This window comes from Solanum verrucosum, unplaced genomic scaffold, assembly GCF_900185275.1.
Source record: "Solanum verrucosum unplaced genomic scaffold, falcon-dt-bn FXZP01000177.1, whole genome shotgun sequence".
In the NCBI taxonomy this organism is placed as follows: Eukaryota; Viridiplantae; Streptophyta; class Magnoliopsida; order Solanales; family Solanaceae; genus Solanum; species Solanum verrucosum.
In genome coordinates this window covers 2,428,787-2,441,695 of record NW_026020401.1, presented here as the reverse complement: position 1 = coordinate 2,441,695, position 12,909 = coordinate 2,428,787, and the positions used below count along the sequence as shown (strand labels likewise).

At 31.7% G+C, this 12,909-nt stretch overlaps 1 protein-coding gene across 4 annotated transcripts; it reads left to right on the top strand.

Annotated features, from left to right (window-relative positions):
- The first annotated feature begins 1,628 nt into the window (after positions 1–1,628).
- LOC125839865 (probable protein phosphatase 2C 46) lies at positions 1,629–6,141 on the top strand. 4 transcript variants are annotated; one of them, XM_049518849.1, is made up of 6 exons: positions 1,791–2,101; positions 2,439–2,538; positions 2,611–2,859; positions 3,356–3,723; positions 5,006–5,242; positions 5,783–6,141. In XM_049518849.1, exons 3-6 carry the CDS (start codon positions 2,688–2,690, stop codon positions 6,023–6,025), a joined length of 1,020 nt encoding a protein of 339 aa, XP_049374806.1. In that variant the 5' UTR covers positions 1,791–2,101; positions 2,439–2,538; positions 2,611–2,687; the 3' UTR covers positions 6,026–6,141. The 4 variants fall into 4 exon arrangements, with proteins under 4 accessions (XP_049374805.1, XP_049374806.1, XP_049374804.1 ...); XM_049518850.1 differs by lacking the exon at positions 1,791–2,101 and adding an exon at positions 2,145–2,319; XM_049518848.1 differs by having other exon boundaries at positions 1,629–2,101; positions 2,439–2,859.
- The last annotated feature ends 6,768 nt before the right edge of the window (positions 6,142–12,909 follow it).

Here is a 12,909-nt window from a genome sequence, read left to right as displayed (position 1 = left end):
GTTCTAATTTCAATGATAAAATTTATTAAAAAAAAGAATAATTTTTTTAGTAGATTGTAATTATAACCGAATCAAACTAATTTTCTCAGTTATTTGATCTAGAAATGAAAGCTTGTCGGGAAGAGATTGTTCGTAGAATGTAGGAAGATTATATAAAGGAATAGTTTGTGACTACCTCCTCCGGAGGTTGTTATAACCGAATCAATGACAAGTTTGAATTATGTTATAAGGTTAATTTTAACGGAATATATTCATTATAAATAGATATAATACAAACTTATTGGGAAGAAATTGTTCATATAATGTGGAAAGCTCTTGCCTATATTGTTATTTGTTGTTGTTGATTGTTATCAATAATGTCAAAAAGTTATTTTTAACGGAACATATTCATTATAAATAGATAATACAAACTTATTGGTATTTTTAATAGTTTTTAGAACTTATGAGTATAAATCATATTTTTTAGAATAGTCAATATTTTTGGGGAAACTTCGGGCCAAACACAGGGTGTTAACTTGGGAAAAACATGGCCAAATATTATTTGGCAAAAATACTTTGAAACTTGGGGTCAAACTCCAGCTAAGAAAAATATTCAATGACATAATTTTCACTATTGCACTTTGTGAAATTATAAATATAGCTTTGTAAGTAGTGTAATTTATCTCATAAAAAATATAAAATTTCAATAAATGAAAGAATAATTATGGAAAAATTTTAAACACCCATCTTGAATTTTGAACAATGAAAAACCCTCAAAAATTCACTTAATATGGAATGAATGGAGTATGAAACTTTATCAAAGGAAAGGGCAAATATAATTATTTTTTTGAAATATCTATCTTAAACTTTCAACAATTTAGTTATTTTGAAACAATGAAAAAAGACCCAAAAGTTCAATTGATATAGAATAGAGGGAGTAATAAAAGTAATCCTTTGGTCCATCGTTACTTGTCCACTATATTAAAAATAGTTGTCCAACAATACTTGTCTAGTTTAGAAAACCAATAGATAATTTTATCCTTTTATATCTATTTTACCCTTGGTGTTAACTACTATTCAATATATAATACATTTCCCAAGCATTAAATTTAATATACTCAAGGGAAATATAGTAATATTATCCATATTATTCATTAATCCCTCCGTCCAACAATAGTTATCCACTATACTATTTTGGAATGTTCAACAATGCTTATCCACTTTATGAAATAAATAGATAATTTCACACTTAGTTTTTAATTTACTGTTATCATTAATTATAATCATTTTCTTATTACACTTGGTTCCTAATTTATCCTTATCATTAATTATAATAAAATTATTTTTTTATTTATAGTTTATTAACAAGTGTGCAAAACTAATAATAGATAAATATTAAATATTATTGAACAGAAAAAATATCTTTTAAGAATGTCAAATCAATAATCAACAACTATTGTTGAACAGTGAATTTTTTGAGTAATAAAGTATTTGTTGATAGCCACCCTCACCTCACCTCACCTCACCCTACCCCACCTCCACCACCAAAAGAGAAAAAGAAAACACATGATGGAGTTGTAGTTTAGATGGATAAATAAATGATCTTATTCATTTTTTTCTTGATAACCAGCCAATGTTACCTGATATGAGGATATTTCATGGAAATTCCAATTCCAACTTGCAAAATATATTACTATATCCACCAAAAATAAAAAACAAAAAAAATACTCATTGACTCTTTTGGAGTGTCTGTGTATTGGGTACTTTCTTCTCTCTAGATTTTCTCTCTCTCTCTATCCTCAACTCTGTGTGTGTGTGTGGAGCCCAAAGCTGGTCCTCTGCTTTGCTGGCTTCAAGCTCTCCATTCTTGATTTATAATGGGGGGTTTCTCTTCAAAGAGTTTCACTTGGTCCAATGGAAACAAATAGCTCAAAACACTAATTGATCACTCCTTTTCACTCTTTTTTTTTTTTCCATCATGATCTTAAATCTTCAAGAAAAGTGAGAAAAAATACAAAAAAGGTTATCAAAATCAAACCCCACTTCAGTTTTTGCTTTGATTTGATGGATCCACAGATCTAATACTATTTCACTTTCAGATCTTCCATTTTCCATAGTAAAGGTAAGTTTTTTCATATACCCTTATCTTTAATTAGTATTTATGTGATTCTTGAAATTTGGGAGATCAAGAAAGTTGGTTTCTTTATTAGATGTAATACTGGCTGACCATATACAGTTCTTTATTGAAAAAGTGATTTTGACTATTTCAAAGTTCCTATTTTTTTTATTGATGTTGAATTTTGGTATTGGATACCTTGGTTTCTTAGTTTTATAGTAAAGGTGACTTCTTGATGTGCATTTTGGCTTTTTTATGTGCAACTTGCAAGATTGTGTTTTGTTGTTAATTCTATTCTTTTCTTTAGCTTATTGTAACTTGGTTGATGATATTGTTTTTATAGATTTGTACTTGCTTTGAGGAGGAACCTATGCAAAGTTGAGGTTTATTTAGTGTGTCCTGTTAGATGTGGAGAGTTTAGATGGTGTATTGGAGGAGATGAGGTATGTTATCTGGATTAATGAACTTCTTGAGGGCTTGTTTTCAGCCAAGGGCCAATCGACACGTTCATACAGGTTCCGATGCCAGTGGACGTCAAGATGGGCTGCTATGGTATAAGGATACAGGGCAACATTTTAATGGAGAGTTCTCAATGGCTGTAGTTCAGGCTAATAATCTATTGGAAGATCAGAGCCAAGTTGAATCAGGGTGCTTGGGATTGAATGATTCAGGTCCGTATGGTACCTTTGTTGGAATTTATGATGGACATGGTGGCCCTGAGACTTCAAGGTTCATCAATGATAACCTCTTTCAGCATCTCAAGAGTAAGTTTTTATTACCAGTTTGAATCAAGTCATTCAATTTTTTCAGTTTCAAGGGGAATAAACAATACTATTTTGATGGTTCACAATGAGGTGAGCTGAATCTTGTCTTTTTACTTTTAAAATTATTGGATTCGAGTTAATTCGAGGAGTCTTCAGTATTAGCTATGTATTAGCTTCTAAGGACCATTTAACAATAATTGAAAGTTGAAGTATCCCTTGGGGCTTTGACTTAGTGGTAAGAGCACAACGCGTGATGTGTGGTTAGGAGCACGTCATGGGTGCAATCAGAGACGCAAGCCAGCTAATTGAGTGGAGATGAGAAAAGGGAGGGGGGGGGGGGGGGTTCCATTATCCATATAGTTTTGAAACCATTGGGGATTTCTCGGTTATTAGAAAAATGTCACAGTAAACATATAGTACTCTAGATGCAAAGTAGCTCTTTTTGGTGAAGTTGTTATTCTAGGTTTTCACTCAACCACTTGGTTCAAATATGCAGGGTGTACATCTGACCAGCAAACTATGTCTGTGGAGGTGATCCGGAAGGCATTTCAAGCCACAGAAGAGGGTTTCCTCTCTATTGTCACAAGGCGATGGCCCACACAACCTCAGATTGCTGCTGTTGGATCATGCTGCCTTGTTGGAGTTATCTGCAGTGGGACCTTATATGTTGCCAACCTTGGCGACTCTCGAGCAGTCTTGGGGAGGCTTGTCAAGGCAACTGGAGAGATTCTTGCTATTCAGCTTTCTGCAGAACACAATGCAAGTATTGAATCTGTAAGGCAGGAAATGCATTCTTTGCATCCAGATGACTCGCAAATTGTAGTTTTAAAGCACAATGTTTGGCGTGTGAAGGGTATTATACAAGTAAGATCTTCTTTGCATTCCTAAGCTTCTTCTGTTTATGTTTTCCCAGCTCTAAGTATTTTTGATGCTTTTATGACTTCGTATTCTTTAAATAGCAATTCACAAATTCTGTTTCTTAGCAAGGAGGATCATCATAGACTTTAAATATTGTTGTTGCTCCTTAATTAGTTGTGTATTCTCTTGTACTTGTATATAAGCTTGCGATGGTTCTGCTTTTGACATTATTATTCTTTGTAGTAACTATACTAGCCTTTGTCGTTGCCTACTACATCGATGAAAGGTTGCTACCTCAACTGAATAGCATTTCAAAGTTGAAGATCTTTTTTCTCCTTCAATTGGAGGATCTTTGTTTGCTCTTCCAACTCTTAATATTTAAAGCTCTAATTTCTGCTGGTACCAGAGTGTTGATTATTCAAGAACCAATATACATAGTATGCTCTGAAGATTGTGCGTCTCCTTATCTTTGTTCTAGTATTAGCTTGAACGTTGAGGCATACTTGAAACTGGAATCTACTAGCTTGATGTGATCTGTATTTGCAGCATGCTTGCTTTTTGTTCATTTTCAAATTCCAGCACTGTTTAGCCATCTTGTGTCCCTGATAACAGAAGCGCAAGTACAAAATTGGGTTTGTTAAGTCCCATGTCTTGTGTTTCTCATGTATAGAGTATCTGATCTGATATTTTACTATGGTTCCCTCCATTCAGGAGATGCATACGATGATAATTCTTGTCCAATGCTTGAAATGGTCTTTGCACCTTGCTGCTACTCTTAAATTTTGGTATATACTACCATCAATAATGCATTCTCTTAATAAAATTGCACCCACTTGTGTGGAAAGTGATATACTGCTGTTGATATGAACTATGATAGTCTTTCTGTCCAAGTCATATATCACATAAATATGTAATGAACGATAAAGCTCTCCTTTTGTGAAGTATCATAGGATAGTCAAAATGGAAATATGAACATTCAATTTCTTAATGAGACTACTGTTGTATAGCAATTCTTTAAACATTAGCAGCCCCTTATAAAGACCTGCATTACAATTGAACTTCTGTAAGACCTTCACATTTGTTATGGGGAAGCACTAAATTAGTTTAGTTTCCATGAGGTGTGCCATATATTTATGATAGGGTGATGTTCAAAAGCAATTTCAATCTTTTGGAAACATAGACCCTTGGCCATTAATGGAGGAGAATACTATTAGGGAGTTCATTTACGTTGTCTATATTTGTTGTTGCATGGCTCATAATCTGATGATCTGTGTACTTCATGTTGTAGATCACAAGATCCATTGGTGATGTGTACTTGAAGAAATCTGAATTCAACAGGGAACCGTTGTATGCTAAGTTTCGGCTCCGTGAACCGTTTCAGAGGCCCATATTGAGCGCAGATCCAGCTATTTTGGTGCACCCGGTGCAACCTCAGGATCAGTTTATTATATTTGCCTCGGATGGTCTCTGGGAGCACCTAAGTAACCAAGAAGCTGTTGACATTGTACAAAATCACCCACGCAATGTAAGAGAACCCCTTTGATACATGCTTTTGCCATTTTCTTAGTTTTGCAGTGATTCTAATTTCTACCTATAGGGAAGCACTTTTTCATTTAAAGTTTCAGGATTCGTGAAATCAATGAAAGCCTTATAGTAACATTATATTACCATTAAAGGCACACGTGTATCATCATTACTGGTGCCCTATAAATCTGATTACATCAGCTCTCTTCCTTTAAATTTCTTAAATGCAAGAGAAGTCAAATGCAGCCTCTTGCAGAATTGTAGGCAAGGCTGCGTATAATAGACTCTTGTGGTCCGGGCCGTCCAGCCCTTCCTTGGGATCTGTGTATATATCCGTCCAACAATAAAGAAACTTATCAAATCTGCAAGCACACTAGCATAGTAAGAAAACCGGTTTTGCTGCCTTTTCCTCGGAAGAGTTCCCAAGTAAAATTCCGAGTTTGTTTGCTCTAGATAGATGTAATACAAAGCTAATATATGTTGTGAACAGAAGAAAAACAGTTGGACCAAACTTTTAAAGCTCTTATTTGCTACTTGGCAGGGGATCGCGAAAAGGCTAGTAAAAACTGCATTGCAAGAAGCAGCAAAGAAAAGGGAGATGAGGTACTCAGACTTGAAGAAAATTGATCGTGGAGTACGTCGACATTTCCATGATGACATCTCCGTTGTGGTAATATTCCTCGACTCAGATTTTGCGAGCAGGGCTAGCTCTGGGAAGGTACCTAACGTGTCTGTGAAAGGTGGCGGGATAAGTCTGCCTCGAAACACACTTGCTCCAACCTAATCATGGTGCGTGCGACTCGAAGAAGCTCTCTTCCAAATGATGTTGTACTATTTTCTTGTGAATACCAGGTAGCTTCTGAAAAGATAACAGCAGGCCTGCAATTTTAATTTTTTTTTTTTTAATTAATGTACACCTTTAGTTTAACTTGAGACTAATACAGATTTAGTTCCTATGCTTAAGGGACTTGAAAAAAGAGATCTACACCATTAGGCTTCTATTACTTCCTCTCAAACTTTTTTATTTGGATTTTGTAAATTATGTGTCCTGGCCGCTGTAAATGTTTTTATGCCTTTATTATTCTTTAATGGTCTATTGCAAAGTGTCAACTTTGAGTGATGGTTTGGATTTAACTTGTATGCATTGATCGTGTAATTTTACTAGTCTTTTACGATGTAGCAGGTAATATGGCTTATTTTCCCCTCACATTCTCACTGTTATGTGTCGTCTTTTTTTACGTGATCCAACTATTTTATGTTGTCAGTGTATAGAAGTTAAACTCGGTCTAGATTTATGCATTAATCATGGTGAAGTCATCCAGACAGCTTTTAATTAAAATAAAACATCTTGATTAGTTACATTTGCATGTATAAATTGTAGTAGCTTGTTGCTTTTTTGTACTCTAAATTTGAATTTCTTGTTTAATTTGTCACCTTAGTTGTATAGTATAGTTCTGTTTGTATCCTGAACTTGTTATATGATATCAAATAGTGTTGATGTATGAATAACAATACCTTATTATTTTAACCAAAAATAAAAATAAAAATACCATATTATGGTCAAATGAATTACATAAATTAGTGCAACACAAATTTAAAATAGTTGGACAACTTCAAATCCAAATTAATTGGCAGTGGGTAGGGCATACGTTACAACTGTTCCCAACTGTAAAATTGTCAAAATCTATTTTCCATTTCTTTTATTTCGTCTGCATGGTTGGCAAGAATGGGTAGGCGTTTAGTTCAATTTTATTACATTTCGATTTGATTTTGGAAAAATATGCACCTTATTCGAACTATTTAAATTCGGTTCAGATTTTTGCAACTTCGATTCGGTTCGGTTCAATTCAGTCTAATCAATCACGACTTTAAACATTTATATTGCCAGCATAATAGCAGCAAACATTGCTACTGCGTAGCTTGGGTTGTGAAAAGTTTTGGGCCTAAAAATGACTATTTAGTAACTTAGAATTTTTTTTTATTTTTTTTTAATATAAGTTCGATTATTTGTTGCACCAAAAAAATCTCCACTCTTAAATTGAACACCAAATTGAAGAATCAAACATTTGGGAGGGAAAAAAAGTGAATCCGAACAGTCATTTTCCTTAATTTATATAACTTGGCTAAATAGATTATAAGTCAAAATTATAGGCTGACATTCTACATAATAATTCATATTTGTGTTCTTCGCTTCCAAAAACAATATTCAAGACCTTCCCTATAATATTAGAAACATTTCATGTGTATGGAAATGAATTATTTGGTATAGTTTAACAATTTCTAGCCAATTATTGAGGGAGTTCAATGCCCTTGCACTTAAGTAACTTATATCAATTTATTTATTTTTAAAACCGATTCCTAATTAATGTCTTGTTAAAAAGATCAACAACTTGATCTTTTGTTTTTCCAAAAACACTCATGGAAATGGGACCCTTTTCAATATTATCTGTAAAAAAGTATACTTAGTTGTTTTATGTTGACATGAATTCCTAGTTGACACTTATATTGTCGCATAAAATGAGTTACAATCAACGTAAGATCATGCCACAGTTTTTAAATTGTGTGTAATCCACAATAATTGAGCATATAAGAGCTTGAAACTACATTGATTGTATATTCATATTTATAAACTGACTAGGGAATTTGTCTGCGCGCTTTGCGCGATGGTTAAAATTTTTAAGGGATAATTTTACAAAACTCACCTCCCCTGTGGTTTACAACATTACGTATACCTTCCTTATTTTGATTTTTTTTGTAACCATTCTTTATATTTATTTAAAATAAATATAAATTATTATAATTTGACAACTTTGTCCTATTGTATTAATTTCTTCATATTAATTCACATTATTTTAAAAAATGACTTATATAATGAAAGTCTTAAAAATAAATCAATATGAAGAAGTGTGAATCTTTGTTTGGTAAAAAAAGAACACGTTTATATATATTTATTTAATATATATTATAGTATAAACTTATTTGTGTTGATTTAGTTTTAAAGTATTTATTAAATAAGTCATGTTTTTAATAATATGCATTAATATGAAGAAATTAAAACAAAGAAGGGTAAATTTGTCAAGTTATAGAGCGGAACCCAAAGAAATTATCCCCTTGTTTTTAATTAAAAAAACAATCTTTGATCTCTATCAATGTCATGTCTTCTTTTTTCTCCAGTTATAACATCATTAATTGTTCTAATTATATTATTTTATCAAGATAAATATCAACATGAGTGTTTTTTTTGTTAAACTTAACAATTAATATTGAACAAAAGAGAGAATTTATTCTTTAATTTCTTTTAATCTAAATAAAAGTTAAAAAAATATTTTCTATAATTGTTATTAAATAAAATAAAAATGAAATGAAAATTAAAAAGAAACTAAAACAACCATTGACTTTCATTTTTCTGGTATATACTCTTTCCCTGTCATTTATCCTTCACTAATGCCTTTACTATTATTTTATTCTTTTTTCTCCCTATATGTTGTACAAGGAAAGAACACACACACACACACATATATATATATATATATATATATATATAAAAAGTAAAAAGAATTGTACTATAGAAACTACAAAGTAGTAGTGATTCAACTTCATTAAATTGAAGTTTGCTAATAATTACTTTTAACAATTGCAAAAATGAAACAAATTAAATGTTAAGTATTGATGTCTATTACTCAATAAAAACTATTCTCCTCCTCATAATTAAGACTCATAAATATATTATAGTAAAAGTTGTAATTTCATAATTATATATAATAAAAATATTATAATGAGGATAAAGAAATAAAAATATTATAATACCGGTATTTCGATATAAAAACAGCTATGAAGAATTAAATATGAATCAAAAGAATCATATACCTTTTTATAGATTTATTACAACAAAATTTTGAAAAATTTGTCAAGTGAAGAACAAAAGTTAATGTTTATTTCCAAGAAAATAAGAGTAGCATAAGCCTTTCGGCCTTGTGTTCTTATTTAAACGTGTTCATATATTTATATTAGTAATTGTAATTTAATGATATATATATATGTCACGCCCCATTTTTCACAAAAACGAGTTTTCGATGCACCACGTAACCACTCTTTTGGGTTTTGGTTGAATTGAAGAGTGGTCACTTAACAAATTAAGGCGCGTTAGGACACCTATCTAACCTAACTAAATCTACCTAAGGTCAACGAACCAGAGATCGTGTAAGGATTCAAATTACCTCGAGGGGAAGGTGTTAAGCATCCCTCGAGGTCCACAAATGTGGATCCCGACCGTATCTCATGCAATTTATATGGGGGTTACAAGTAGCAATTAAGGTCACTTCGTTTATTAGTTATTTAATTAAAACATGCTTACTAGGTGATATAACAAAACAATAAATAAACAGTAAACAATTAATAAAGAGATAAGCGAGGAGACAGAAATTGCACAATTAACTAGGCGAAACATTTTTTTATTTATTAAACTACCCCAAATAATTATAATTATAAAAAACATAGAAGGAAAAGGGAAAGGGAGACTCCGAAACCCACAGACTTTACAGATTAACGCTCGACTTTTTATTTTGGTCGGCTTCTATTTCGAACAGACAAAACCAATGTTTGTCATTTAAAGCTTGAGTCAATTTCATCATCTCTGTAAGGGGCTAACTATCCCTACCCCACCTTCCACATGCATCACGTCCTAAAAGGTGCCTAGCTCTCTTGCTTAATGTCCAAGAGGCATTGACCTATTATTAAGGTGGTTTTAGACTAAAATAAAATATAGGCTCCTAATTAGGCCCTCTAGACACCAAGCAAAACACATTGGACAACACTTGGCATGTAAAGTCTCATGTTGGCCTCTAGATTTTAATTAACATGCTTGCAAACACACATAATTAATGAAAGCTCTCATGCTTGAGTGTGTGGCATACAAACATTAACAATTTAATTAGTGAATTTAGAGGGCATAAAATTATTACAAGTGCAGAATTTTTTTTAGTGAATTTTAAGTGGCTAGACAATTGTTTATAATACATAAACTAAAATATTTCGGACATAATTTAATTAGGACAACAATTTTAAAATAGTAGATTATGCAGAAAATAACATATTAATGAAATAGCAGAATAGACTATTATGTGAGATTTATTTTAAGTGGCAGTCAGTTTAATAGATACAGAAATTAATCAGTAGATAATTTTAAGTGGCACAATAGTTAATTATGATGCAGAAAATAACTGATTCGGACAAATTTGATCAAGGGAGATTAGTTTTAAGCAGTTCCAATTTACATTCAGAAAATGGTCACATATAAATTTATTATTATTTGGTTGTAACATGCTGAAAATAGTTGGTTGATTTATTTTAAGTGGCAGAAAAATAATTATTTGCAGAAATCATTTGACAGTGAGGAGAAATATGCAGCAAATTTATTTACATTATTTAACATGCTGAAATTATTAGAAATGCCTATGAACATTTTTTTTACCCTCCCTAGGAGCTCCCACCCCTTTTACTCCCTTGGTGACTCGAACTCGCAACCTTCGGGTTGGAAGTGAGGGGTGCTTACCATCCGAGCAACTCCCTCTCGTCGAAATGCCTATGAACATGATTTCTAAGTAAAGACCAATATCCACAACCTATAGGCATGGTATCTACACCCAAATGACATTAAGAAATATTTAAATCCTTTTGGCATGCTTTTCTAAGTGTGATAATGCTGAGAATTATTAATAAGGATCACATTAACAGATAACAATTACGGCAAATCAATGCTTAAAAAGGTTCAGACTTTATTCCTTTTAAAATTCATTAGCATGCTAAAAAACAGTTATTAAACATATAAAATTAAGACTTGGATTATCAACTAATACTAAAGTTATCAAACTCTTAGTAATTCAAACTAATTAATTAATATACTAGCATTTGTTTCAAAAAGTCAGATTATGCAACATACTTAAAGGTTATTTATTACAAATTTGTTGGTTTTAATGATTGACCTTAGGCGGATTCTTTAAGGAGTCGTTTGGTAGAGTGTATTAGGAAATATAATGCATGCATTAGGTGTGTGTATTAGTAGTACCTTGTTTGGTACACTTTTTCTTGCCATGCATAACTAATGATTGCATTAGTTATACACTCCATTGTGTATTAAGTTGTGTATTACTAATACCAAGTAATTCTAGGTATTAGTAATACATAGCATTTAACACTTGCATTAAGATCAAATAATTACAAAACTACCCTCATAGCCTTTTTAGAACATTTCCTAATATTTTCTCTTTTTTTCATTTTCTTTCTTGTCATATGTTTTTATTTTTATTTTTATTTGTTTTTCAATGTCTTTTAATTTGTTGGTGTCTTAATAGACTTTATGGCCTCTTAAATATCTTTTTTTTTTTTAAATAATCTAATTTCAACATAATTTAATAAAAAAAATTACTATTGTGGCGATAAATTTGATAAAAAAATTCTTTGCCAACTTTTCACAAAATTATTTTGACTCAAATAGTACAACTATTTAATATTATTTTTGAAAAGAAGAAGAAGAAGAGGAGTTAATGATGTTTTAGCAAAGAACTTTGTTGCAAGGGAGTGTAAAAATAAATAAAGTGTGAAGGGTATTTTTGTAAACATATATTTTTAAATAGAAATTATGCAAGATTTGTTATTTCTAATACATCAAACCAAACAGCGTATAAGAAAATAATGTTTGCATAACTAATGCAAGCATTACTAATACAAGCACTACTAATGCAAGCATTACTAATGCACCCTATTTTGCATTATTCTTACGACCCCTAAGAGATGTGGACATGCTTCCTAACGTAATAATTTGCGAACAAATAGCACGTATATTCCCCAATTATTTCATAAATATAGAGAGAGTTAGAGTTTATACAAATTATTACAAAACATAAACAGAGATTAAACAATATACAACACATAAATTAACCAAGATCAATTCGTCTACTGTTTCCCTCCCATGATGACTATCCTTATCTTGAACTTTGTGTTCAAACCTGCTAAAGGACAACAACACAATAAATACATAATACAAAGAACACATAGCATTACTATTTAGCATATTGGCGTACACATCAATTCAAAGGAGGGCACACAAAGTTTGAACAAAACATGTGAAAACATATATCATGTCACGTAAAGAGGGGGAAAAGGAAAACTGGCCCGGATGCTTTCCTTGAATCCTCATAGAGCATTACACAATTAAATAATTCTAATGCAAAAATAAGTTAATTAACGGAGAACACTAACCAGTTGAGCAGACTAGACAAATTTAATCTGATGCTTGACACGAACACAACAAAACTGAATGGTAAGACTTCTTAGAGTTCTCAAGACTCTTGTTTATTTCTTTTCTTTTAGAGTAGAGAGAGTTTTAACAATTGCTAAGTGTAAGCTTCTAAGTCTCAGGGTTATGAAGAGCAAAAGTCTCTTTATATAGGAGAATAAGAGAGTGCGACCAGAAAGGAATATAATGTTATAAAATCATTGAATTGTGGATGTTTCTTTTTATCAACAACATAACGTAATGAACCTATTTAATGTAAGACTTAAAGTTGTGCTAACGTATTTGGTTAAAGGATGTAAAAGGGTGTTTTATAAATCCTATAAAAGGGTAGTCTTTTCACCCTTATGAAACACACATTGAAGAGTTCAAAGAAT

Coding starts and splice junctions, on each gene's coding strand:
- LOC125839865 (XM_049518848.1), top strand. CDS start 2,541: ATGTTATCTGGATTAATGAACTTCTTGAGGGCTTGTTTTCAGCCAAGG. Junction 2,860..3,355: donor CCTCTTTCAGCATCTCAAGA/GTAAGTTTTTAT, acceptor TCAAATATGCAG/GGTGTACATCTGACCAGCAA. Junction 5,243..5,782: donor TACAAAATCACCCACGCAAT/GTAAGAGAACCC, acceptor GCTACTTGGCAG/GGGATCGCGAAAAGGCTAGT.